Source organism: Mustela nivalis (genome assembly GCF_964662115.1).
Source record: "Mustela nivalis genome assembly, chromosome: 2".
NCBI classification, from domain to species: domain Eukaryota; kingdom Metazoa; phylum Chordata; class Mammalia; order Carnivora; family Mustelidae; genus Mustela; species Mustela nivalis.
Genome location: NC_139021.1, coordinates 177,483,020 through 177,508,090, shown reverse-complemented (window position 1 = coordinate 177,508,090; position 25,071 = coordinate 177,483,020). Strand labels below are relative to the sequence as shown.

The 25,071-nt window shown below is 51.3% G+C and overlaps 1 protein-coding gene across 3 annotated transcripts in view; it reads left to right on the top strand.

The window, feature by feature from the left end:
- Window positions 1-25,071, top strand: part of FGFR2 (fibroblast growth factor receptor 2) — a 102,362-nt gene that overhangs the window by 6,704 nt on the left and 70,587 nt on the right. For 2 of the 3 annotated variants that reach the window (XM_082722679.1, XM_082722678.1), the window contains exons 3-4: window positions 20,328-20,594; window positions 21,511-21,588. The exons of the other annotated variant lie outside the window; for it this stretch is intronic. In XM_082722679.1, the coding sequence (XP_082578805.1) occupies window positions 20,328-20,594; window positions 21,511-21,588 (345 nt within the window). The remainder of the gene's footprint in view (window positions 1-20,327; window positions 20,595-21,510; window positions 21,589-25,071) is intronic. 3 annotated transcript variants of the gene reach the window in all.

Genomic DNA, 25,071 nt, shown 5'->3' with positions numbered 1-25,071 from the left:
TGCCAGTTGCCATAATGTCAGGAATCGTGGAGGCTCTTGGGGACAGTTGGGAAGAAAGTCGCTCTGTCATGGAGAAGGCCAGGCAGCCGTGTTTGCTTTCTGGAGCATCTGGGCCGCCCTGGTCTGTCCTGGTCTGTCAGTACCATGTCGGCAACCGATTTGAGTTCTTCCATTGCAGGTAGTTTTGCTTTAGGGTCAGAGGTTATTAGGAAGGTTATCTAATTCTAGATGAAAAAAGAGTTAGCTGGAAGCCAGTCGACTGACTGGGACAGCTCTAGTTTAGGCCATGGAGCCAGTCCCAGCCTGTCCCCTGTGGTTAGTGTGACTATACCTCTGGTTAATATAAGTTTAAGCTTAACCTTTTATTGCACCAGACCCCACCTTGGAAGACTTTCTGGTTTGTTAATTCGGAGGCTGAGATTAGATGAGGTCTGTTAGCCTGGACTGGAGGAAAACGCACCCAGGGAAAAAAGCGAGTGAGTTCCAGCAAGGAGCCTGAGCCCTAAGACGGGAGGATCCTTTGTACGACATGATCCTTTATCATCGTATCCTATCGTCCATCACGGGCCATTTGTCTTCTGGACACGATGAAGTAGAAACAAACAGTAGGGTTGGATCTACTCAACTGGCTTGAGCAGCAAATAATCTCTAGGAGATTTTAGTTAATATCCCTGATTAAAAAAGAATATTTCCAGTGGGTCATTCATTGTTGTGGAGGAATGGCTGAAGGCTATAAATTCAGTTATTGATGCAAGGGGGGGGCAGTCCTCAATGCCAAGTACTGTTCTGTTCATTAATATTCCCATTATTTAAAGTAGAGTCAAGCTTGATTATCCCGGGGAGGAGGTGGCTCTTTCGAGTTCTTGTCACCTACTCTGGTTAATTAAGTCATTGTTGACATTAATGATATCTTTGTTTACACCAGCCCAGTAGGAGCTAAAATAAAAGGGCTTTTCCAACCCCAAACCCCTAATTACTTTCCCACCCTCCAGAAAGTGTGATTCTGGAGATTAACAACCTGGGAAGAATGTAGTTTTTCTTTTCTTTTCTTTTCTTTTTTTTTTTTTTTAAACCAGGTTTTTTGGGCCACCTTCTAAGAGGTGATGCTGTCCTGGACTGATGGGAGTTGGTCCAAAACTCAGTAGCAGAGTGGGCGAGTGTAGGACGCACATGGAGAACTTTCGAAGTTCAGATTTTTCCAGCATGGCTTAAGTTCTTTATTAGAAGTGTTGCAGAGGCCACAACGCCAGCCACACGCATTTAATTGCAAGTTAAAAGAAGAGAAAAAAAAGAATGTGTCCGCATACCAAGAGTGATTGATTTAAAATAATCTTCTGTTTTGTATTATCTGCATCTTTGTTCCTCAATGCAAGTGTTAATATTCAAGAGTCCACTGGACCTGGAGAGTTAGCTCAGGAACAAGGACTTAACTCTGGGTCAGTTAAACCAAATGCAGGCTTATGCAGTTAAACACACAATGAAGTACACACTCTTTATTAGTATATAAAGTATTTCACAATTCAGAGACAGAGAACTATGCTTAATATTACTTCGAGGTGACAATTTGGCAAGCTGAGTTTCTATACTCGCTCACTCTGATCCAGATTCAGTGTGTGTGTGTGTGTGTGTGTGTGTGTGTTCTGCCCGTTTATTCTAACCAGCCAGAACACTTTGAGTACCTACTATGGGATGAACTCCCTGGCGAGAAGCCAGAAGCGTTTCTTTCCAAGTCCTTCTGACCCAGCTGAGGGTGAGAATTCAGATAACCAGAACAATCCAGCAGGTGATGTTTCCAGTATGAGACGGAAGGAGGAGTTACGCATTTACGCAATACCCAGGGTAGCGTTGAGTCAGGAAGAGTCCTGTTCCCTGTTCATATTCTCCATAAAATGTATCCAGTAGCCTTGCAACCTGACATCTTGTTTGGATGTTGACTTATCCAGGGTAATTGTTAAAAGGCTACCACCCCAGGGGCGCCTGGTGGCTCAGTGGGTTAAGCCTCTGCCTTCGGCTCAGGTCATGATCTCAGGGTCCTGGGATCGAGCCCCACATTGGGCTCTCTGCTCGGCGGGGAGCCTGCTTCTCCCCTCTCTCTCTGCCTGCCTCTGTGCCTACTTGTGATCTCTTTTTCTCCGTCAAATAAATAAATAAAATCTTTAAAAAAAAAAAAAAGGCGACCACCCTTTCTCAGCACAGTCTGGCCTGATTTTCCATTTCCATGGAAGCTGCCTGATTTTAGTCTTTCAGGGAGAATGTGGGAAATCAGGTTTTGGCCCCAGGCAGGAAGTAAAACTGGTGTGCTACTTGCCACGGTCCTGACTGGAGTCCTACTATGGTGACTTGGCTCGGTAGGCAACTCCGAAATTCTTTGGGGAAGTGTTTCAGGTGATCCCACAAATGATTCTGATGCAGGGCGTTTTCTGCTGCTGTACAGAAATTCCTGTGATCTTTATTATTTGTTTTCCTTGAGGAGGGTTGACTTTAGCCTTAGGTTTTTCTTTTCTTCTTCTTCTTCTTTTTTTTTTAATGATTTTATTTATTTGTCAGAGAGAGAGAGTGAACAGAAGTGGGAGGCGGGTAGCAGCAGGTAGAGGGAGAAGCAGGCTCCCCGCTGAGCAGGGAGCCCGATGTGGGACTCCATCCCAGGACCCTGGGATCATGCCCTGAGCGTCCCATGGCTCTGTATTCTTTTTTATCCATTTGCAGTGTCCACTCACTGAGGTTTAGCAGTGGCTGTGTTTTTTTCAGCTTTAATGGCATGGCTTGAAGCTGCTCATCATGCCTTTGCCTCAAGGCCTCTGACCTGTCCTCTCAGTGAGTTTCTTTTAACTGATGGTGACTATGTTAGAGGCTGTATGTGGCTGAACAGTGAGCCTGACGTAGGGGCTGAAACTTTGGCCTTAGCTGAAGGGGGTGAGGGGAGTCTTGGTAATCATCGTCATATCCAAGATGAGTAAATGCCTAAGAACACAGCCTGGACTTGTTAGAGGCTCTTGGACTTGAGATTTTAGTATTTTTATTTATCTTATTATTTTCCTATGTAAGTTCTGTTCCCGTCGTGGGGCTTGGACTCATGACGCTGAGATCAAGAGTCACATGCTCTACAGACTGAGCCCACTAAGGGCCCCGGACATGAGATTTTAAAGCTCGGTAAAACTCATGTTCCATTTTGGGGCAACTCTTTTTTATCTTTCTGTGGAGGCTTGAGGCTTTCTGGCTGCTGTAGAGTCTCCACAAAATGGCCTCTTCCTTCTGCTTACCCAGGTAACCTGGAGTGACCCAGCTGGTTTAGCTCTGGCCTTCTTGAATTAGGGAATGTGTAAAGAAGGAGGTAGGGAAGGGAGCCTGAGGCCAGGCTCTTTAATGAGTCTGGTTGAACAAGCTGTTGGCCTCTTTGCTATAATGATCCTGTGTGTCTTGGAGATGCCTTCTGGAATGAACAAAGGTTACACTTTTCCCAAGTGTTTTTTTTTTTTTTTTTTTCTTTCCTTTTCTTTACCCCTTCCTTGCTCTGATTTGTGACTACCTCCCACTTTTTAAAAAATGTTTTATTTATTTATTTGATAGAGAGAGAGATCACAGGTAGGCAGAGAGGCAGGCAGAGAGAGAGAGGCTGGGGAAGTAGGCTCCCTGCTGAGCAAAGAGCCCAATGTGGGCCCCGATCCCAGGACCCTGAGACCATGACCTGAGCAGAAAGCAGAGACCTAACCCATTGAGCCACTCAGGTGCCCCCATGACTACCCCTTTTAACAGGACATGATAGAGAACCCAAAATGGGTTTCACTGGGCTTCATTTATGTAACTTCAAGCTTTTACCTCTTCTATATTCGTGCAAAAGGGTATTTAATTCTCAGGACAGACTGGCTGCCCTTGGAGAGAGTATGTTATGTAAAATGGGCATGCTGTAGGTTTTCGGTGATTATGGTTTTGGGAAACTTGCACCATGACGGAGTTGTAAGATGTTGGGTGTGAACTGTTGTCATTTATTCCACTTTGGAATACATAAGTAATTACACCCCATTCTGGATTTTTGCCACTTCATGGGAATATTGTAAATTTCAGATTCTTTTTGTACTGAGTCAGGGACCTAGGCTGTGACATATTCTTTCCTTTAACCCCTTGTTCAGCTAAAGAATGGTAAATTCTAAGTCCTGTACGAATGGAATACATATATGAAATTTCAGGTTACAGTGAATATGTTTTATGAGGAGGTCAAACAACCAACGTATAGGAAAGTTCTGATATATTCAGGAATGAGGACAAGGTACATATTTATTTGTTTGACTTATGTATCACATTCCCTGGAAAGAAGGAAACTCAGGCCTGACCTCTGACGCCGAGAAGCCCTATATGAATTGTCATATTTATTTTCTAACACCAGAACTCCTGCTTTGTGGTACTAGGGTCTCTCTTTTCCACATGACTGTTCACTGTTAAGGATTTCCATACATGACCAGGTGTCCTGCTTTAAGAATATGTAGACATCATGAAGGCCGTCTTGGCCTGTTGGGTGCAGAGCAGGGTGGAGAGGGGCCTTAGAGTGAAAATAAGGGTCATTGCAGCTCCTAAAGTTTTGGATTTAGCCATTTTTGAAAACCCTGAAGCTTCAGATTCTCAGTTGATGGTGAGATTGCCTCATAGGAGTGTGGCTGGCAGTGTTTTAAGGGCCTCCTCTTTGTTCGCCAAAGCTTCCTGGGTTTCCGCCAAAACGTGTTGCATTCTTAGCTGACGGGAGGTAGGTGTACAATTGAATTTGGATCCTAAATGTTCTTAATGTTTCAAAGTTAATATCACTCAAATCTTTAAAGACCAAAAAGCCCCTCTAAAATTAACTTAAAATTTTCATCTATTTTTTTCCCCCCATAGAAACGAATAAAATACTGAATGGCCCGTGTTGTGTTTTCTGGAGACAGAAGGAACTTAGCCTTGGGAGTTCGGCAAGTCAGGCTTGAATCACTCTCCTCTACCTTCTGGTGCTGTGACCTTGGATAAGATAGATAATCTCTCTGAGCCTCCCTTTATCTAAAACGGGGCTGATAATATCTCCAGGAAAGGGGGTAATATGAAGATTAAATGCAAATGGAGGTAGAGCCCTTACTGGAGTTCTTGGCCTAGGAGAGGTGCTCAGTAAATGCTACTTTTCTCTCTACCCATCCCTACTTCTTGTCTATGTAAAAATCTGATAAAGGATTTTTAAACATTTTTCAATTTTTTATTTTTTAAAGTTAGGCCAGTGGAAGTGGAGGGAGAGAACCTTTTTTTTTTTTTTTTAAGATTTTATTTATTTATTTGACAGAGAGAGATCACAAGTAGGCAGAGAGGCAGGCAGAGAGAGAGAGAGAGGAGGAAGCAGGCTCCCTGCTGAGCAGAGAGCCCGATGCGGGACTCGAACCCAGGACCCTGAGATCATGACCTGAGCCGAAGGCAGCGGCTTAACCCACTGAGCCACCCAGGCGCCCCTGGAGGGAGAGAATCTTAAGCAAGCTCCTTGCCCAGCACGGAGCCGGATGATTTGGGGATTGATCTCATGACCCTGAAATCAGGACCTGAGCCGAGACCAAGAGTCAGACGGTTAACATCTGACTGAGCCACCCAGGCAACTCGGTAGAGGATTTAAAAACCAATATTTCAGGTATATTTACCCTACCACGTATAACGATAAATCTTCTGATGAGAGGCATTTACGTTAATTAAAATAGAATGGGTGCTCTAAGCTATCCGACCCTTTTTATTTTTGTACGGTCTTTCCAAGTCTGGACTTCAGGAGTGTGCTCTGATCGCCTTGCTGGTTGTAGTCCAGATGGTTCAGGGTTGACCTGTTTTTCCCCATTGAAGAAATGGGTGGCAGCTCTGCAGTCATGGTGGGACACACACTTCGTGGAGAGCCGTATATTTGGGCAAGGAAAGAGTTTTTCTTTTTCTTGTTGGAGGCTTTCAAAGGGTTGTCATCAGGCCCTGTGAAGAATGGTGGAGACTGGGGGTGGAGGTTGGGAGCGGGGTTGGGGTGTAGCAGGCTCTGCTTCTGTCCGGGCCATAGTATGTTACGGACATCCCGGCCAAGTTTGCCCAGTCATTTCCCCTGGGCAGCCTGCTGGGCTTTCCTTGGGGCCCAAGTAGTTAGGCTTCCAGAATTTAGGGAAGGGAGGGAAATTGTGAGGGGACACACATGACTGAGGGCAAGGTGCTGAGCAGTCCTTAGCATGTTATACCCTTGTGGGGTCACTTGATAGGACCATTGGAAGTGAGAGGGGGAGGGGTCAAGATGGATGGATGGGGTCATATTCTTTAGCCCATTCCTTGAGAGGATGTGGACGAAGATGGTACCAGGAGCTCATTACCATTTACTAAGTGCCTGCCCTGTGTTAGATACGGTGCTACAACATACCTTGACCTGTATTATCTCTGTCTAATCTTCCCCCCCCCCATTAATTGAGATACGATAGGCATAGAGCATTGTGTAAGTGTAGGGTATATAGCACGATGATTTGACTTATTTATATTATGAAATGATTATCGTAGTAACTTTAATATCCATTATCTCCTATAGATGCAAATATAAATATAAATATATGTATGGGTTTCCTTGTGATGAGAGCTCTTAGGATCTATTCCCTCAACAACTGTCACGTACACGACACCGCGGTAGTAATTGTAGCCCTCCTACTGTGAGTTACATGCCTAGTCCTTGTTTATGTACAAATGGAAGTTTGTCCCTTAGGACCACCTTCCTCTGGTTCCGCTCTCCTGCCATCTCTAATCTTAAGGACCCAGCTGATCCCAGGTGTTCCGCGTTGTCCCATTTTATGGAGGAGACTCTTGGCTGAGGCTCTTGGAGATGAAATGTTTCATCCAAGTTAGCATTCCTCCAGTTTAGCGTTGGCCCAGGCGTTTGGGTGAATTTATTGGTATGACAAAGATGTATCAGTTGATTCCTTCTCTTTCCTGAGTGGGAGGGTATTTTGTGGAATACTGTGCCGGCCCCTCGTTCTTTCCTAAATCTGTCATTGGACTCTTAAACATGTAAGGATGCTGCTGGGTGATTCTCTCTTCCCCACATAGCCACACCTATTTTCCTAAAGCTGCATGAAGAGAAGTCATGGGCAATAAAACCACTCCAAGAATGACCCCTTTGTGTTTCTTCTAGAATGGCCTTTGGCAGTATGTAGCGTATTAGTAAGGAGCTAACCCTTCTGCTCATTAGGGAGATGCTGTGAGTCCCAGTGAGCGACCCAGGCTCAGTCACCCAGCAGGTGTCTAGGCAGGTAGGGATGGCTGGCCTGGTATTTGCCCATTTTCTGGCAGTTTGCTCTGGCACCACGAAATGTTTGCCCTGTTGGTTGTCACTCTGATAGCATGTCAGGCTTTCCCTCAGCATGTCTGATTTTCCGAGGGGTCAAGACCCACCCGCACAGACCAGTGTGCCTGGGGCTCCTGCCGCCTGTGGTCATGGCAATGACAGATGCCATAGAAATGAAAGATACCTGGCCCTTATGATGTCAGAGACCAGAGAAGAAAAAAAAAATAGTGGGGAAGGAAAAAAATTAAAGAATGAAAGGTCAGGGGTGCCGGAGTGCCTCAGTGGGTTAAAGCCTCTGCCTTCGGCTCAGGTCATGATCCCAGGTACTGGGATCAAGCCTCACATCGGGCTCTCTGCTCGGCGGGGAGCCTGCTTCCTCCTCTCTTTCTGCCTCTGCCTGCCTCTCTGCCTACTTGTGATCTCTGTCAAATAAATAAATAAAAAATCTCAGAAAAAAAAAAAAAGTACTTTCTGAGCGGAGCTGCTGGTCCTGGAGTTCTGAATCAGGGCTGGTTTAGTCTTTCGGGCTCTGCACGGAACTTGGATGGCGACTGCAGAACGCACGCCTAGGGGTCGCGGGCGTTGAGAAGGGGGCGCTCGGTGCCGGAAGGTAGGTGTTGGCCCGAGGAGACCCTGCACTTTCCCTCTAAGCCTGGAGGCCCTGGTGGGGTGACCACTTGCAGAGCTCGGCAGAGACAGACAGTTGTCTGCACGCTCTCCACATTGCAGCGCAATCGACTTTTGACTTTGTCCCCCCAGATATGGTTTTTGAAACCCTACTATGTCCTAGGCTCTGTGAGGATAGCGTTTCAAGCCAGAATCAGCCTCAAGTGCTGTTGAGTGGGCAGCCACTGGCCTTTGTCACAGAGCTATGGAAGGGAGGCACCCGTCCCCTTGCAGTGTGCAGGTGCTCTGAAGAAGCCTCGCAGGGAGGTGGGGGCCCAGGGTGCTGCACTGACAGGGGCCGGGGGCCTGTGTGAGGCTAGAGAAGTAGGCTGGGAGGCCTGTGGGCCATGCTGAGGATTTTTCTGGCTACTCCCAATGAGGCAGCTTCCCAGGCCGCGCGTCGAAGGGAGGTGGGCAGCCACCCACCGCATCGGCCCTAGTGGGTACCCGCCAGATGTGCTGGCCAGGTGGCTTCCTGTGCCCCTTGGGAACTGTCCAGGGCTTGGTCCCTCTGCTGGCCTCTGTCCATGTTCGCTTGTCACCCAGAGGTGCCCGCCCGTAAAGGCGTGGCCTGTGGATGGGTGGGCAGGGAGAGCTCTCTGCTCTCTTTTCCATACCTGTAGTTGTTTATCAGGCCACTGGGGAGGCGGGGGTACCTGGCCTGGGTAGTGAACACCAATGGTGGGGCCTCCCCCGAAGACCTGGGAGTTCACATAAGACTCCCTCCTTTTCTTGGAGCGGGGTGGGGCACAGTCTTGTGTTCCAAAGGACAGATATGCCCTCCACAGCAAGCCAGGATGCTTGGGGGCCCAGCACAGCCCTTTCCAAGAGGAGATGTTCTGGTGGGTTTTGCAAGGGGCTTTGTCTAGAGAAGCAGGATCTCTTGAGTTTGTTTTCGGGAAGGTTTTTTATCTATGCAAAGACGTGGCTTAGGGCCTAGGAGAAAGGTTAGGGTCTAACCCTGCTGGCACCTTTCTTAATTTGGAATTTCCTGAATGGCTGTGGTTTCAGTCCTGGGGCACAGAATCGCCCAAGGGAGAATTTCCTTTTCTCTCTAAATCACTGGAGAAAAGTGACCCCTCCCCCTCCCCCTCCCCGGCCTGGACCTTCCTTTCACGGTCCTGCCTTTCTTGGCTTGAGGGGCAAAGCCGGCTGGGGACGTGCCCCACCCACCACAGAGGCTCCCCCCCCCCCCCTTAAGGAAACCTCTCCAAGAGGTCATTCCTACCCAGCTGCTTGCTAAAGACCCCTCAGGCTATGAATCTGTGCCTTCAGCCTGAGCGTGATTTCTGCCCCGGCCGGGCCTGAACTTGCTGTGTTGCTAGATCAAACCCATTCAAATGAGGAGGGCCATCTGTTTCCCAGTATCCAGCTGCTGTCCCTTCACTTGTAAATGGCCGAGATGCTGCTGGGTTGGGGCGGGGGACCAGTCCTGGGACACAGCTGCAGACTCTGAACAAGTGTTGGAGCTGGGGTCCTGCTGAGAGGAGAGAGGTCCAGCCCTTTAAGTCAACTTGCCATTGGTGCGGCAAAGGGCCCCGAGCTGAAGTGCAGGCCGGCGGCTTGCCCTTGAGGAGTCACTCTTAGCCCGCCCTCTTTCCCTTTTCTTTTGTCCCTGGGGGCACTATTTCACTGGTTCTGAAAGTTCTTACTGCAGGATGGGCTGGGGGAAAATGTCACGGAGGATCTGGATGTGATCTGACCTTTCAGGGACTTGTCAGGCAGATGTACCCACTTGAGTATGTCCCTGTCCGGGGGTGGTGATCTGGTCCCGGAGCAGCGGTAACACTAAGTATGGAAAGGTGACTTGCGGCCCCTGAAAACGTGCTTCTGGCCTGTAGTTGGAAGGCCGACTGTGGGACGTGGTCTCTGGAAAGCAGGCCAGTTTCCCCCTTGCTGTAGCTTGGCCCCTCAAGCTTGGGGGATGTGCAGGGCATGGGTTGGGCCCCGTGCCCCAGGGGTTTGGTGTTCAGGGTTACTTCTGGCATGCTGTGGGATTGTGGTAAGACATCCTGTCAAAAGAACTCTGCTGGGGTTTCTGTGCCCTGCATATAAATATCAGGGACCCCTGATTGGTGGGATGAATGAACAGTAGATGCTATCTTAATAAGCCACAGGCCTCTTCCCTCACTGAAGTCATCAAACAGGTGTCATCGGTGTTGGTAACAACACTCTCAGGACGTTTAGTTCCATTTACAAACATTCCAGAGATCCCCACTTAGGTAACTTACACAGATGCAATGTGACAGATCTGCGCATTTGTAAGAAAACCCTGTCTTAAAGTCAGAGGAATGCAAATCAAGGTTCCCATGTGGTTGGGGAAAAAGAAAATCTGCTGCTCAGGTAGGATCAAGCTACAGCCCACAGGTAGGAGCCCAGGTCCGTCCTGGCTGGAGCTGCGGTAAGGGGCGCTTTTTCTCAGATGTGCCCCCCACTTCAGGGCTTACAAAGGCCTTCCTAGGCAGCGTCCTGGTTTGTCCTCATGGTGACCTTGATCAGCAGCAGGCTAGCCCGGAGGTGTTTTTCCTGTTCTATAAACCAGGACTCAGGCTCCACAATGGGATGGGGCTGCCCACGTCAGTGTGGGTTCATCACAGCAAAACCGGGTCTCAGACTCTTACCCTTGGACACTGGTGCTGAAGTTCTTCCAGTGTGGGCTCTGGACCAGCAGCATGACCATGATCTGGGAGCTTGTGGGAAATTCAGATTCTCAGACCCCACTCCCTGAGGAGCTGTGTTTTAATAAACTGTCCAGGTGGTCTTTATGCAAAATAAAGTCTGAGAAGTGCCGTGCTGATCCCCTCTTAAGGAAGGTCCGTGGGAGAGGGCGGGTGGGTGAGGGAGTGGACTGTACCCGGCTGTGTACGTACTAGGTGCACAGACAGAGGCTGTAGTGCCTTGGAGATGAGAGCAGTGTGGGCTGTGTTGATGGGAATCAGGAATTTCCACAGAGATGATATCTGAGCTGGGCTTTGAAGCCTGAGTAGGAGTTTGCCAGGCAGAGCAGTGGAACAGGGTTTCCAGGTAGCGGAATGAGTGCCCATGAGAACAGACAAGTCTCGGGTGTGAGGGAGAAGGTGGAAAGTGTTCTGGGGCCAGGAACAACCAAGGCCTTAATGTGGGTGTTCTCTGGGGTTTTCTCTGTCAGAGTGGGGAGTGGTCTTTGCTTTTTTTTTTTAAGTCAGGGTCAGATTTGCTTTTCAGAAGCTTGCTCTGGTGGTCTGTGGTGGATAATCATAGGGCGGGCTGTGGCGGTGGGTTGGGGCCCTCGTAGAGGTCTTCTTGAGAAAAGGCTTGCCATGAACCTGCCCGTGAGGTCTTGCCCTTGCTCTTTTCAGAGCCGTTTCAGAGGGAATTGGCCGCGGTGCAGGTGCGGGGCCCCATCGGATGGGAGGCAGGAGGGAGAAGCCGGGCTTCAGGGCGGACTTGGAGCTGAGTCACGTTGTAGGGTGATTCTATTCAGCAAGGAAGGGCACGTGCTGGTTTTGGGTGGCACATCTGTAGCAGGGCAGCTGGAAATGGGAGCCCGAGAGCAGGGAGTTGAGCGGCGTTGACCTGGAGCGGGTGGGAAGAGCTGCCGAGATGGAGGGGAACAGAGGGCAGGGCAGGGAGCCCCGGAGCCGGGGTGGGATTTGGCACCTATTCGTAGACACGGGGTGTGTGGAAGGAGGAAGAGGTCCCAGGAAGCCAGGAACACCACGGGGCTCTGTGGTTAGGAACTCACACATGCGCACGAGCAGAAAACAGAATGACACTGTAGGGACGCCTGGGTGGCTCAGTGGGTTAAAGCCTCTGCCTTTGGCTCAGGTCATGATCCCAGGGTCCTGGGATCGAGCCCCGCATCGGGCTCTCTGCTCAGGGGGGAGCCTGCCCCCCCCCCGCCCCCCGCCTGTCTCTCTGCCTGCTTGTGATCTCTATCATATAAATAAATAAAATCTTAAAAAAAGAAAAAAAGAATGCCACTATAGACAAATAACACTAAACCACATGTTAGGGCGCCCGGAATATAGTAGGAGGCTCCCCTCTGCTGCGTTACGTCCCCAGCCTTCCATGCGGAGAACACCGGGTTAGGTGGCTTTCCTTGCTCTTGTGCTTTGTCCGCTGCCGCCGAGGAGCCGAGTTTCGGCTGGAAGGTCTGCCTTTCTACTGGCGCATCCATTCGTGTTTCTGCGGAGGGCCGGCCTGAGCTTGATGCTTTCCGCCCGCTCTCCGTTTTATTCTGTTCCTGGTTTGCAGGAGAAGAGACAGGAAGTGATGACAAAAGCTGAGAGGTTTGTTTCCGGGCGCACAGGTTTTAAGTGGCAGACTGGGTCTTGGGTCTGTTCTCAGTGTGTTCGCGTCTCCGGCGTGTCCTTTTCCGAAGAGTCACTGGGGCGGGGACCGAGATGGGATCAGAGCCTGAATGCCAGGACACCAGGAAGGGCCTCGGGGACCAGCTGTGGGAGCCCAAGGAGCATCTGATTAGGAAGGTGGCTTCACCCCTTTATACGAGGAAGAGGGCTGTGCCATAGTCAGGACTGGGAGGTGCTGAAAACATTTTGGGGGCTGATGGGGTTTTCAGAACCAGATGATGTGTTGATTTTAGAGGCGATGCCCCTGCAAGGCCACTCCTGATCTTAAAGATTGTGTCGATAAACGTCCGGCAAATCCTGAGGATTCCTTCCTTCCTTTACCTCCTCGTGAAGCTCTGTGCCCCGGCCCCCAGTTCCCTTCCTGATACAGTGAGTGCGAAGCCTTCCCGTGGGGAGAGAGTTCCCAGGAGTCTGGGTCAGCCGGCAGGGACACCAGCAGTATGTCTAAGGAAGCCCTGCAGATCTTGAGAAGTGCCCCTTCCTCTTGTGTCTGGCAAACGTGCTTCCAGAAGGCAGGGGGCTCTGGCGGCCAAGAGAATGGACTCCTCGTTGTATACTAGACCGGGGCTGTGGGCTACTGCGACAGAACTTGTGGGTCTGGTTTCTGCTTCGGATAATTTAATGGCTTGCTTGGGATATGCTTTTTGAGCAGAGGGGGCTGAGTTTGGAGGTTCTCACTCAAGCAGAGCTCCCAGGGAGTTGAGGCAGAGGGGCCTGTTTGGTGCCTGTGTCCTGGGGGTCCGGTGGAAATTCTGCGGTCCTGAACGTGAGGGTTTGATGCAGGTGTCGTGACCAGGGAGTAAAACCCTCCTTTTGGTGTCCCCTTCCCTTTTGGAGAACGTGATGGGTAATATCCCGGAACGTCAGGATCAAAAGGAGGAGGAGATACAGTAAGACAGGGAGCGAATATTTCCACCTTCGGTCCAAATCTTGGGGGATAGTAATGACCCCTCAGATGGGCCTTCCTTGGCACTTGGCGGTTTCTCCAGTTTGATTTTCTCAGGGGCAACAGCATCATTTCTTTTCAAACTTGGAAAGCTGTTCACCATGGTTCTCAGCGATAGACCGAAATTATATGAGGGGTGTGCCTAAATATATAATTTTTAATGGTTACCATATTGGGACCATATGCCATTATCCCATCCGATCATGAAGCATGTGAGCCAGTCCAGAATTTCTGGAACAGGCGAGCTACTGTGGCAGAGGTAGCTATTAGCCGTTGTTACGGGCCCCGTGGAACCGACAAGGGGAGTTTTAAGCGCTGACGTGTGTCTATAAGACACCCCGACAAAGATTTCTCTTTCCGACCCTCTCTGGTCGGAAAGAGAAATCTGCAGCCTTTCAGCCTGGTTACGTATCTGCGTTCCGCAGCTTTGACTTCTGTGTGTCCCCCGTTTTCCTGTTGGCAGCATCTCTCGAGGGAGGGAGCTTGCGTCTTTGTGCTGTGCGGCCCATTTGCCTCTCCCTCCTGCCTCTTAAAGAACAAGTAGTGCCCATGCCTTATAAGGTCTCCGTTTGATGTCAGGCTTTTCGTCTTCTGCAAGTCTGATCTTGTAGAGGGGAAGCTTGGAGGATGGCTCAGCCGAAACAGCCAGGTCTGCCGCCGCCGCCGCCTTCCCCGGCTGTGTGTCTGCAGAGCTCCCGTAGTAGGGCCCACGGGGGCCGTCGTTTCTGATGTCACTGGGGGGTGGGGACCCTGGTGCCTTTATGTCTTCCCGGTGGTGAGTGTCGGTGCCAGGCGGGCCGATCTGGTGCCGTCAGCCTCTGTCGTTACAGGAAAGTGGGCCATGATGCCCAGGTCTCCACTGTCCCGACTCCCTCCGGTCCTGCTTGTGAAAATGCTTCAGGAGTCCTGTGTGAGACGAGGGGGCTTAGTAGTCCATTCCTGTGGACAGAAAATTGGGTACCGGCCAGTTAAAACTTCGTACCCAGACCACGGTGTGGCGGCTTCAGGCCGTCTCCAAGACCAGGAGGGCCAGTGGAGGCTTACCAGAACGGACAGGATCAGCCGCCACTTACTTCCATGTGTGGCCCGCGCTGTGACGCTGCAGTGTTCTGTGGCTGCTTCTGTCCCGACGCTGGCAGCCGCACGGCGGTGATGTTTATTTCTCTTGTATGGGGCGGTGCCGTATCTGGGAGGGCACCAGGAAACCCAGGCTGTTTTACTACTCCTGCCCCCGGGGCTGGTGCGACAGTTCCCGTGGGAGCCCCGAGCTGTGCCGAGGGGCGCGGGTTTGTCCCCGCGCCCTGCCGCCCGCCGGGCCTCCGCTCCAGGTCCACACCCGGGGGTCGAGAGTGGGGGATCTGTTTCCCCAGTTCTTGCTCTTTCTACCTTTTTAAAACCCTTTCTGGAGGAATATGTTTGGGGCTTGGGTGCCCCCGGGTATCTGAGAGGGAGGAGCGCGGGGGGCTGCCTTCCGGGGGCCACCCCACCGCATCCTCGAAGCCGGGGTTCCTGTTTCTTAGCCGTGATCACCTCGGCTCATGAAAAGCCACCGTCCCGAGGAAACCCCAGCGGAGGCGGACTCTGTGCCGTGTGACGTCGTCGCCCTGCTGGCATAAGCCGCTTTGTTCGCCCGGAACAGTTTAAATCTGTCGTCCGCGCTCCGCAAGCGATTGGACGGGGCGAGACGCGGGCTTCCCATCTGTTCTCTGTTTGCACTTGGGCGCCATTTCAAAAACCACACGGGAGAGTTTATAGGCAAACGTTATAAAAAGTGACAGTCTGAATTGCTGCTATGGCTGGTTTGGCAACATACAGCGTTACCTGAAATAGCTTACTGTTCCAAACGCCCGCCCCGCTTCGGTTGTCCCAGGCGGTCCTGCTGGTGACACTGGCGAGGGACCAGGAACAGGCGCGGTGAAGGCGTGTAAGTCATGGCCCTTTGCTGACTTTAGCGGGATGCCCCCCCCCCCCAGCCCTCCCCAGGCCGCTGGGCACAGTCAGCCAGGATTTGCTTCCCTCGGCTTGTTTACCCAGAGGTCAACACTGGTCTGCGGCCAGTGACATCAGTGCAGTATCACTCCGATGGTTCATGACCCCTGCCTCAGTTTCCTTCTCTGCCCCGATGAGGCCCCTCCGCTCCCCAGGGGTGAGGGCGCGAGGCCTTCCTGAGGGCAGTGGGGGGTGGCCCACGGCGGGGATCGCATAGACGGCATTTGGGGAACACCGCTGCAGGCGTGCCCGCTCTTCCAGTTCCTAACTTCCCAGTGGTCACTTTATAGAGAAGCCGTGAGACCTCCTGCCGCTGGCACTTCTCAGGGTTTGGAACTTCTGGGGAGAAAGTTGAAATTCACGTGCCCACTGTGTGCGGGCGGGTCATAGAAAGCAGCACGGAGAGCCCTCCCCGGACGTCACCTCGCCCGCCTACCTGCTTAGCGGTTTTAGGTCACAGCGACAGTGCCCAACGCTAGTGTGTGTGTCTGCTCGCTTTCTCACTTCTTTGTGAACTTACATTATGAAAGACAGGCGGGGACATTCTGTGTCTGTCTGGGGACATCCCTGAAAGAGTATTTGGTGTGCAGCACAGTGGCTTCTGGAGCCTACCCCCGTTGTGATTCGGCGGGGTCAGATGAGGAACAGCGTTGGACTGTGCGTTCCACGGGGATGTCAGCCCCTGCTCTGCACAAGAAAGGTCAAAAGTAAGCTGTGGCACCCGAAAAACAAAACAAAACAAAACAAAACCCCAAATCCAGGAAATGTTAATATGACTATAAAAGGTATTGTTTAAATCTCCCCTGGGGAATACTTTGCCCTGTGTGGACGGTCATGTGTTAGAGAGTGGACCGAGCCACGGTTGGAGTCCGGGACGGCCCTGGCTGTGTCCGTGGAAGTGGACCGACCTCAGAGAGGCTGCTGGAGCATCACCGCCGCGTCGTCACTGGTGTCCGAGGACTGGGGTGAGAGAGATACCTGTGCAGGTGTGGGCAGAGCACTCGGGGAGCGTTTTTGCCTGGCATGGGCAAGAAAGCCACCTGTAGGATTCAGGCACAGAAGAGAAACCAGCCCGGATTGGCCTCTTGGGGATGGGTGGGGACAGAGTGGCCCCCATGGAGCCAGCTGTTGGGGTTCCAGACAAAGCACCCATGTCCTTGGCACCTTGTCCCGAGGTGTCCGATGCCCGAACCCACAGGTGGGCAGGGTTGCTCCTGGGAGCAGTGGACCGGTACGGCATCCCTTCTCTCCCCTGCTCACCCCCCATCTCAGTCCTTCTGGCGTGCACCCCGGTCTTGCTGGGCCTCACACAGCCCGGGTGAGCTTTGTGTGAACGGATCGCTCCGGTGAGGGAGGAGCACGTGCTTTCTGAATGTCCCACGCGGTAGTCACGGTCAGACTCATGGTCAGTGAGGTGGCTTCATCTGATGGATGGACATCATTATTGGTATCTTTGGGGGAGTTATTTTACTATCTTGGAGCTTATCACCTAACTGGGACACTGGGTGACAGTTTTGACCTGGTTTCAATGGGAAGAAAAACCACTTTTAGTGTAAGTCCTCTTCTGTGGAGATGGGAGCCCGTCTGTAAAACCGTCCTGGGTCCTGCGGAGATCCGCCAATCCAGGATGCCAGAGCATCCTCTGGCAGGAGCGGAAGGAAGGCAGCAGCAGTGCCTGTCAGGGGCCCAGCGAGTTACAGGCGGGAGGATGAGGTTCCTGCTGGTCGGCTCCCTGGGCCCTCCCAGGGGACACTGTGTTATCTGGGCCTTCTCGCTCGTCAGTGGATGAGGGGCCGGGGATGCGGAGGTAAGCAGGAATGGAGTGGACTTGGGCCTCGGCTCCATCCTCTTCTCGGGCAGGATGGTCCCCATTTATCAAGCAGCCCCTGTGTGTCCAGCCCCAAACAGGACACGGTCCCTGCCCTTGAGGCCTCCTGTGCCCTGTCCCTCCTACGACCGGAAGGATACTTGTGTCTTTGGTCACGTGGTCCATGCCCCTGTGGTTTTGGTGAGCCTTAGTGGTTTCCATATTTCAGGTGAGGCAAAGGATTCTCAGTGAAAATGCTTTCCTTTAAAAACAGGGAAATCCTGGCTCTACCTTGGTCAGGGGAGAGATTTTTCTGTATCATAAATGCAAGTATCTTGCTTACCTTTTTTTTTTTTTTTTTTTTAAAGCAGTGTGCGTGCATCTCCCTGCCTGCCTGTATTAGGGACATCATTCTGACCTGAGGGGCAGGGTAGAGGCAGGCTGGCTGCATGGGTCCCGTCTCTCCTGAAGAGAGAGGGGAACATCGTGGTTTGGGTCCAGCTCCCCCTCGTCCGTCGTCTCTGGATGACCAGCTCTGACTCAGAGGAATATGCTTAGTGATGTGCGCATGAGGCCATGTGGGCCTTACAGATACTGATCATTTCATGACCCAGGCTGATCCCGTGTAAATTCACTCTAACGTTGCGGGTGCTTTTCAGTAATTATTGGTCGGTTATAAGAAACCAAAGGGCATCTGATCCTTGCTCTGACCAGCTGTGGAAGGGGTGGGCCAGCCGTCCTTTGGGACACTGTGGGCCCTGAGGGGCTCCAGGCTGCTGCAAGTGGGGCAGAGGCTGAGATTTGTGGCCAAACCAAAATAGTTTTTCTCCTCCTCTCCGCTCTCCTCTCGCCTACATTTTTCCTCCTTTCCCTTTTCTGCCCAGGCTTCAGAGTTCAAGGTCTCTCTCTTTGTCCTGCAGTTCAGTTGCATTAGGACTTGACCAGCCTCAGGAAGTGTGGCCTGAGGACGTCCCAGCTACGTTCCTAGCGGCATTTTTCAAAAGCCACTTTGCCCTTCACTCCCTAGGGAAGCCTTCCTCGAACAGCCCATTCAACGGGGCTTGGCAAACGTTTTGTAAAGGGCAAGGCTTTGCAGGACGGAGGGCATCTGTTGGGACTCGTCCGCTCTGCCATTGTAACAACTGCGGCCCCAGACAATACTTCAGGAACGAGCGTGGCCGCGAGCCAGCAAAACTCTGTTTACAATAACGGGCGATGGCTGGCTTTGGCCTGGGGGCCGCAGTCTACCAGCTCCCGCTCTGGGACGAGTCCTCCCTCCCGTCTGTGCTGGTGCTGCTGTCTTGCTGGCTTGGGCTTCCTGGCCCTTGAGACCACCTCCCGTACTTTCTATTTTTGGCCGATTTTCTCTTTATTGCCGGTCGCCTCCGCTGTAATTAAGGTCCCACCCGTGTTGCAAAGGATTTTTTTTGCGCCTCCTTGCTTCCCAAGCATCCAGGCTAAAGTGTGGCCTGTGGTACGTGTTCAGCAGGTGTTGAATGAGGAAAACAGATTTACTTGGGAGATGTAATGTGCCTGCGAGTTGGGGTTTTCTGCCCTTGCTGCCGGCTAGGTTTGTCCATGGTAAACCTGACTTATTTTCTTCTATTTTGTTGCGGCTGTCCCTTTATGCCCACATCCTCTTCGGCGTCTGGGCCCGTCTCGGCACGTGTGCTTTTGGAGGTGCCCCTTTGGGGAGCCCTGGGCCTCCCATGTTGGCTGTTGATGGAGGTGCTGTGGAGAATTTCTAGAAGCAGAGGCACGCGGTCTTCCCTCTTCCTTCAACAATGGAACTAAGGCACGAAGCGACTTTATTCCCTTGTTACGTGGGAGTTTGGTCCCGACTTTGCTCAGAAGGGCAAAACAGCTGCCTCGTGATGCCCAGATTTGGAGCCATCCCAGAGCTGGGAGGTTTGGGTTCCTGGGCCTGGGACTCTGGGTACCATTCACAGTTCCCATTGTGAGGGATGAAAGCCCATTCATGGGTCCGCGTGGGTCCCAGCCAGCAGCTCCGGCCTGTGGCTCCATCTCCCCTCTCCTTGCGCACGTTGTACCGTCCCCTCTTGCCCTGCACATCTGGTGCCGGCAGTCCTGGTCAGCACGGGCCCCTTCCATGTGTCTGCCTGGAGGCAGGGCGGGACCCTCAGGCAGGACCTGAGGCCTCCGTCTAGACCTGGCTGTCTCCCCAGAAGACAGGACACGGCCATGGCATCCGTGGTGCTTCCCCAGAAGTGGGCGAAGCAGGCAGGTGAACAAGGAGGGGAGACCCGCATCACCCCAGGCCTGGGGGACGGATGACAAGCTCACACCCAGCAGGATGATTTGGGCCGTGAAGCATGAATTGGGTAAATGGGGAGGGGAGGGAGGAAGGACCCCTAAAGGGACATAAAGTTAGAGGCCTGAGGGGGCTGGAACCCAGGATGTGTCGGGGGAGCTGGTGGGTGGGGAGGGACGGGTCCTGCAGTGTCCGAGGCTCGAGGCTCGGGTGCGCAACGCTCAGTAGGTTTGTTTCCAGATCGATTTGAGTGCGATATGGAGGCCGCCTCTCGGACGTCGGGGAGGCATTTTGATCTTTTCGGTGTGAAGAAAAACAGCATGTTCCAGCTTATCCAGCACAGAGTTAGGTCTCCAGACCAGCAAAGCAATCTGAGCCTGAGAGTTTTGTAGAAGGACTCCCTTGTCTCCCTTGAGTTTGAAGGCTATTTCATTGTAAGCAGCTCAGCTTTGTGACAACAGAGTCTAGCAAAAATAAATACAGGGGTGTGTGTGTGTGTGTGTGTGTATGTGTGAGTGTGTGTGTACTTGTGTATGTGTGTGTAGGTATAGACACACAGCTGTGCAGTTGCCCTGAATGAAAAAAATGATAAAACACACATCCCTACGAATGAAAAAATGCCACAGGAATAGAATTACCAGGTGTGACAGTTGCAGGCAGACTTGGGATTGGCAATCGACTGAAAAGTTTTCTTATGATATCGTTCCATGCTGGGTTTCGGGGGTGTGTTTACAGCCGTCCAGCTCGCACAGACCCAGCAGGGCCGCTTCTGCTGGGCGCTTCCTGTGGTCCCCGTCTCGGACCCTCAGTCTGCTCTGTGCACCAGGCTGTCTCCTGGGTTCCCGGGCGTGGGCAGAGGTGAATGCCTGCCCGGGCCATTTGCAAACCAACAACGGCCTCTCCTGGGAATAAACGGGCCGCCACTGACCTTTGTTGGACGTTCACTCCTTTTCCTCCTTCCCATCTGTCTCCGTCTTCTCTCTCCTACCTTTCTGCAGAGCCGCCAACCAAATACCAAATCTCCCAACCTGAAGTTTACGTGGCCGCGCCCGGGGAGTCGCTAGAGTTGCGCTGTCCGTTGAGAGATGCCGCCACGATCAGTTGGACTAAGGATGGGGTACACTTGGGGCCCAACAATAGGACAGTGCTTACTGGGGAATACTTGCAGATAAAAGGTGCCACGCCTAGAGACTCCGGCCTCTATGCATGCACGGCGGCTAGGCCGGTAGACAGCGAGGCTGTCTACTTCATGGTGAATGTCACAGGTGAGTTGGCCCGTGGGCCCTCCGCTCTCTCTCTTTTGTAGCTGTTTTGTGGGTCAAATCGTATTGGATGAGCGAAGTCATAGCGGGAGCCGCTAATTGGATGCCACGCACAGAACTTTATAGTTTGCTGTTGATCTGTTTCTGAAGTGCTTCCACGGGACCAGCTCGACCACAGAGGCTGGTCGTTAAAAATGACGGGATTCTCGTGTGCAAAGAAATATTTCCCTTTTAAGACAGTCCGCTCTTGTATAAGTAAAAATGCATCTTCAACTCCCATTCCCCGCCTACCCCACCCCCCACCCCTGTCATGCGACTGGCATCCTTGGCATGTAGAACCCAAGATTGAAATTTGATGGGGGAAGATTTCTGATTCCTTTTATTAAAATGTGAGTTTCTCTCCTTCTTGATTTTTCCTCCATGCAGTTAAGGGGAACCGCATGGTCCCCCTGTGTGGCCGAGTTTAAAGGTTTGCTTTGAGAAGTCAGTGGATGGATGGAAGGCCACACAGGGGCTAAGTTGGGCTAGGGACTAAAGTCAGATTCCCTTCTTGAAGGGGATCCTGAGAACTGAAAGGTGGTGTTGGGAAGACTCTTTGGACGCATCACAACACAATCAGTCAATCTGTTAGGGACCTGAATGCTGTTTGAAGCTTAAAAATCTAGCTTCGATATATATCCAGCTTGACAGCATGTTTAAATAACGTGAAAGCAGAAAGCTTTGCGAATCATAATGCAGATCAACTGTCATCACGGAGAGAACATTTAAGCCATTAAAACCATCTTCGCTAAGCACGGTCTCGGACTCTTGCGTGGGCTCCCGGGTTGAGGAAGGCCCTCTCTAGAAGGACCGAGTTGTACGTGATTACAGCCTTTTGCTTCGCACAAACACAACCATGGCTATATTCTTTTGAATACAGATGCCATCTCGTCTGGAGATGACGAGGACGACACAGACGGCTCCGAGGATTTTGTCAGTGAGAACAGTAACAACAAGAGTAAGTAGTGGCCGCCTCAGAAGGTTCCGGAGTGAGCAGAGCCTGGTGGGAAATGCGGACTCTAACCTGTCATCTCGTCCGTTCTTCCGGATGCTGTGTCTGTCCTGCAGCCTCGCCTTTCCTCTGCTGTGTCTGCTCTCCCGACTTTCGAATTCTGAGAATAAACCGTTGCTCCTGTACACCCTTCTCTACCGTTTGTCCTTTCTTACTGTGTCAGAAAGCCGCTCTCTCTGGAAAGCCGTCACGATTTTCCTTTCCTTGAGTTTCTTTTTCTCTTTGGTTTCTCACCATTTGGGGACATCACCCGAGTAGAACCGAATACCATCTTCTGGTGTCCTGGGACCGTGCAGGGCTTCACTCGGGGGTTCTCCGCTGGGGGGCTTCTCCTCCTCCTCCCTTCCCTGGGGACATTGGGCAGTGTTTGGTTGTCCCAACAGGGGGAGGAGGGATGCCAGTGCATCCAGTGGATGGAAGCCAGGGGGCTTCTGCAGTGTCCTGGACCGCCCGTGACCAAGAGGGATCTGGTCCAGGAGATCAGAGGTTGGGAAACCAGGGCCTTTTTAAACATTACTGCGTGCCGAGCAGAAGTAAGGGGAGTAGTGTGCCTTACTCTGCAGACCGATAGAGAAGGGGACCGGCACGTGCCGTTTGCTTTGTGAAGACAGTTAATGCTAGCAGTGACACGTGGGTGGCCTTGGTGTAGAAGCACGTGGCCTCTCTACCTCTGTCCCTCGGGCAAGTAATTTACCTCTGTGCCTCAGTTTCTTCAACTGTAAAACGGGAATAGACCCAGTGTCCATTGGGGTTAATGAGGATTTTGTTTGTATTTGAGTTTGTATTTGTACAGCGCTCAGAAGAGTGTCTGCGTTTGTTCAAGAAAGAAGGTAAAATAGAGCCTTTGTTGTCTTTCTGATAACACGGCTTGCGTGTTCCCAGAGTGATTTTAGACGGGTCCCCGGCATTCTTCCCTCGGGTGTTACATTCTACATTTTTCCAAAAGGATTTTCGTCAGTTTCATAAATTTAAAACAAGTCCTAAATAATACGACACTTATTAAAAGAGGCCCAGGGCTGTTTCAGGGAAGATGAGAAAATTGAAACTGTCAGGGACCCGGAAGAATGTGTTAAGTGGGGAATTGCACTTGTCCCTGAGTCTCCTAGCAGCTTAGGCAAAAAGGAAAATATTTTGGTTTATAGTTTTCCCTGTTTCGGAAAAAGGCTTAGGGCCTGGACCACTAACATCAGCGTCATCTCTAACAACTTACCAGAAATGAAAATGGCAAGGCCCCACCCCAGAGGCACTGAATTAGAAACTCCTGGAGTGATTCTCCTGTCCTGTGAAGAATGATAAGCTCTGACTTAGGGATTCTTACATGTCGATGTGCCTTGAGCAGGAGTTTGCCGTTAGAGCTCTTGTTTATAAAACAGTGGGTGAGTGAAACTGTCTTCTGCTGTGATTTGTACCAACCCTTTAACAAAGTTATTATTACCATTTAATAATAAAACTCTGGTGCATCAGAAGACATTACTCATTCCCTGTTATTAGTTCTTTGGCTCTATAGGGGAGGATACAAAAGACCCTGCTTTGGAGGTCCTGCTTTGGGCAGACTCTGTGCTGGTTGCTGGCTCGGGCAGAGCATCCCCCCCTCAGCCCCCACCGCATCCCACAAGGTAGAGAAAGGTATTATTCCTGTGTTATTGATTGGAAGTTAACGATTCAGCGAGCAAAAGGCAAAACTGCCATTTACTTGTAGATCAGTTGCATGTCGAGTCACAGTGCCCCTCTCCCAGTCCCCAGGGTGATGAAGGGGGCGCGGTGTTGTTTATAGCCCCAAGTGGGGCCCACTCTTGGGATATCGGCCCCGGCGGCAGCTGGGTTATGTTAGCATGATTGCCCGCTGCACTGTCCCGCTGAACCAAGTCTGATGGCAGGTTACCTGCAATCCTTGGGACGCGGTACAATGTAACAGCAAGGTATAGGTTACGTAACAAGTAGACCGACTGAACCGACCCTCTTTCTGACGATTGGGAAGGATTACCTGCCTCGGAGCTCCAGGCTTTCCTCCTGAACACTAGTCCCAACTGCCCGGTGCCTGTGCAGACGGGCCAGAGAGTGGAACGCACTGAAGGGACGCCATGCCTTCACCCTGGGACCAGGCTTCTTTGTAATTAGCTCTCGAATGACACCAAGTCTGCCCCGCGATGGGTGCTGTGCAGTGATTAAGGGCCGGTGTTAGCTGTACCAGGGTCGGGAGCTGCCTGTGTTTGGTGCCTGTGAAACATTAGATGCGATTTAAAGTGATAGCAGTTCTTAGCTGGCTACTTGGCCTCTGCCATCTGTTAGTGTGATTAGGCTGGTCTGATTCACAGGCGCAGCCTGGGGCAGCGGAGATTAAGCAGCTGTGGCCTGTGTGGACAGAGGAATGCCATGGCCAGGGTAATTGGCAAGGCGGGGAAGGGGATGTTGCCATTAAAACAATTTTTTGCCACCTCCAGTGTCAAATGCCTGACCTGATTAATAGGGAAAATTGTCGAAGCACCGAATTCCATGCATTTTCAGCCACCTGGAAAACACCCGTGTGTCCAAACTGATTCCTCTGGTGCCTTTTGATTGTCTGGAAATGCCACTGGGGTGTGTTTGAAAGTTCCTCTTCAGTGAAGTTAACAAATGATGTTCCAGGGACCCTGGGCTGGCAGTCACATTTCTGGGCTTATCTCAGAGATTTTTTTCCTCTCCCATTTTTGGGGTTGGTAGTTGTTCTGCAGTCGATGGCTTGAAAAATATATTGCAGGTCATTCCCTCTGCTGGTATGCTAGATTTTGTTTATCTAATTTGGGTGGTTAGCTGTAAGAAGGCGAGCTTATCTGCCTGGTGGAGTTCTTAACTTTTGTATGGAGTACAAAAAGCATGGTAGTCAGGGACAGTGGCAAAGATAAGCTCAAAATTAAGGCAGGATTGTTGAATTTTGGCCATGCAAGTAGGTCTGATTTTTTTATAGGGATATTTTGCAATATTTAGGTTGACCTTAATTCTCACAGCATTGTACAAGACCCAGCTCAGCTCAAAAGTGGGCTTCCCTATAGAGATTTCCTTGCTTACACAAGCAGACCGAGTGGCTTGATCTTGAAAGTTCATGTGTCCTGTTTTCTGGCATCATGGGCAGCATCGCATCGTGTCTCAGACCCGCCTTTCCTGCTAGACCACTTTGGGAGGCAAGGACTCGCCTGGATGTTCAGGGAATAGTTTGTGAAATTACAGTCCTCACATACGTCTTTTACGGGTTACAAGTGGTAATGCTCAGGTCTGGTCTGTGCCTTAAGAGGACAAGCTGGTGTTTCCCAAAGTATATCCCTTTGGAACCCTAGTCCAGAATAATTCTGTGCTAAGAAGGAGTTGGATTTTGAAATGAATTTGAAAAATACCTCCTCCTATGACCCTTTCTCAGAGACTTACAGTGTCCATCCGTAAGCATAATACAAACTC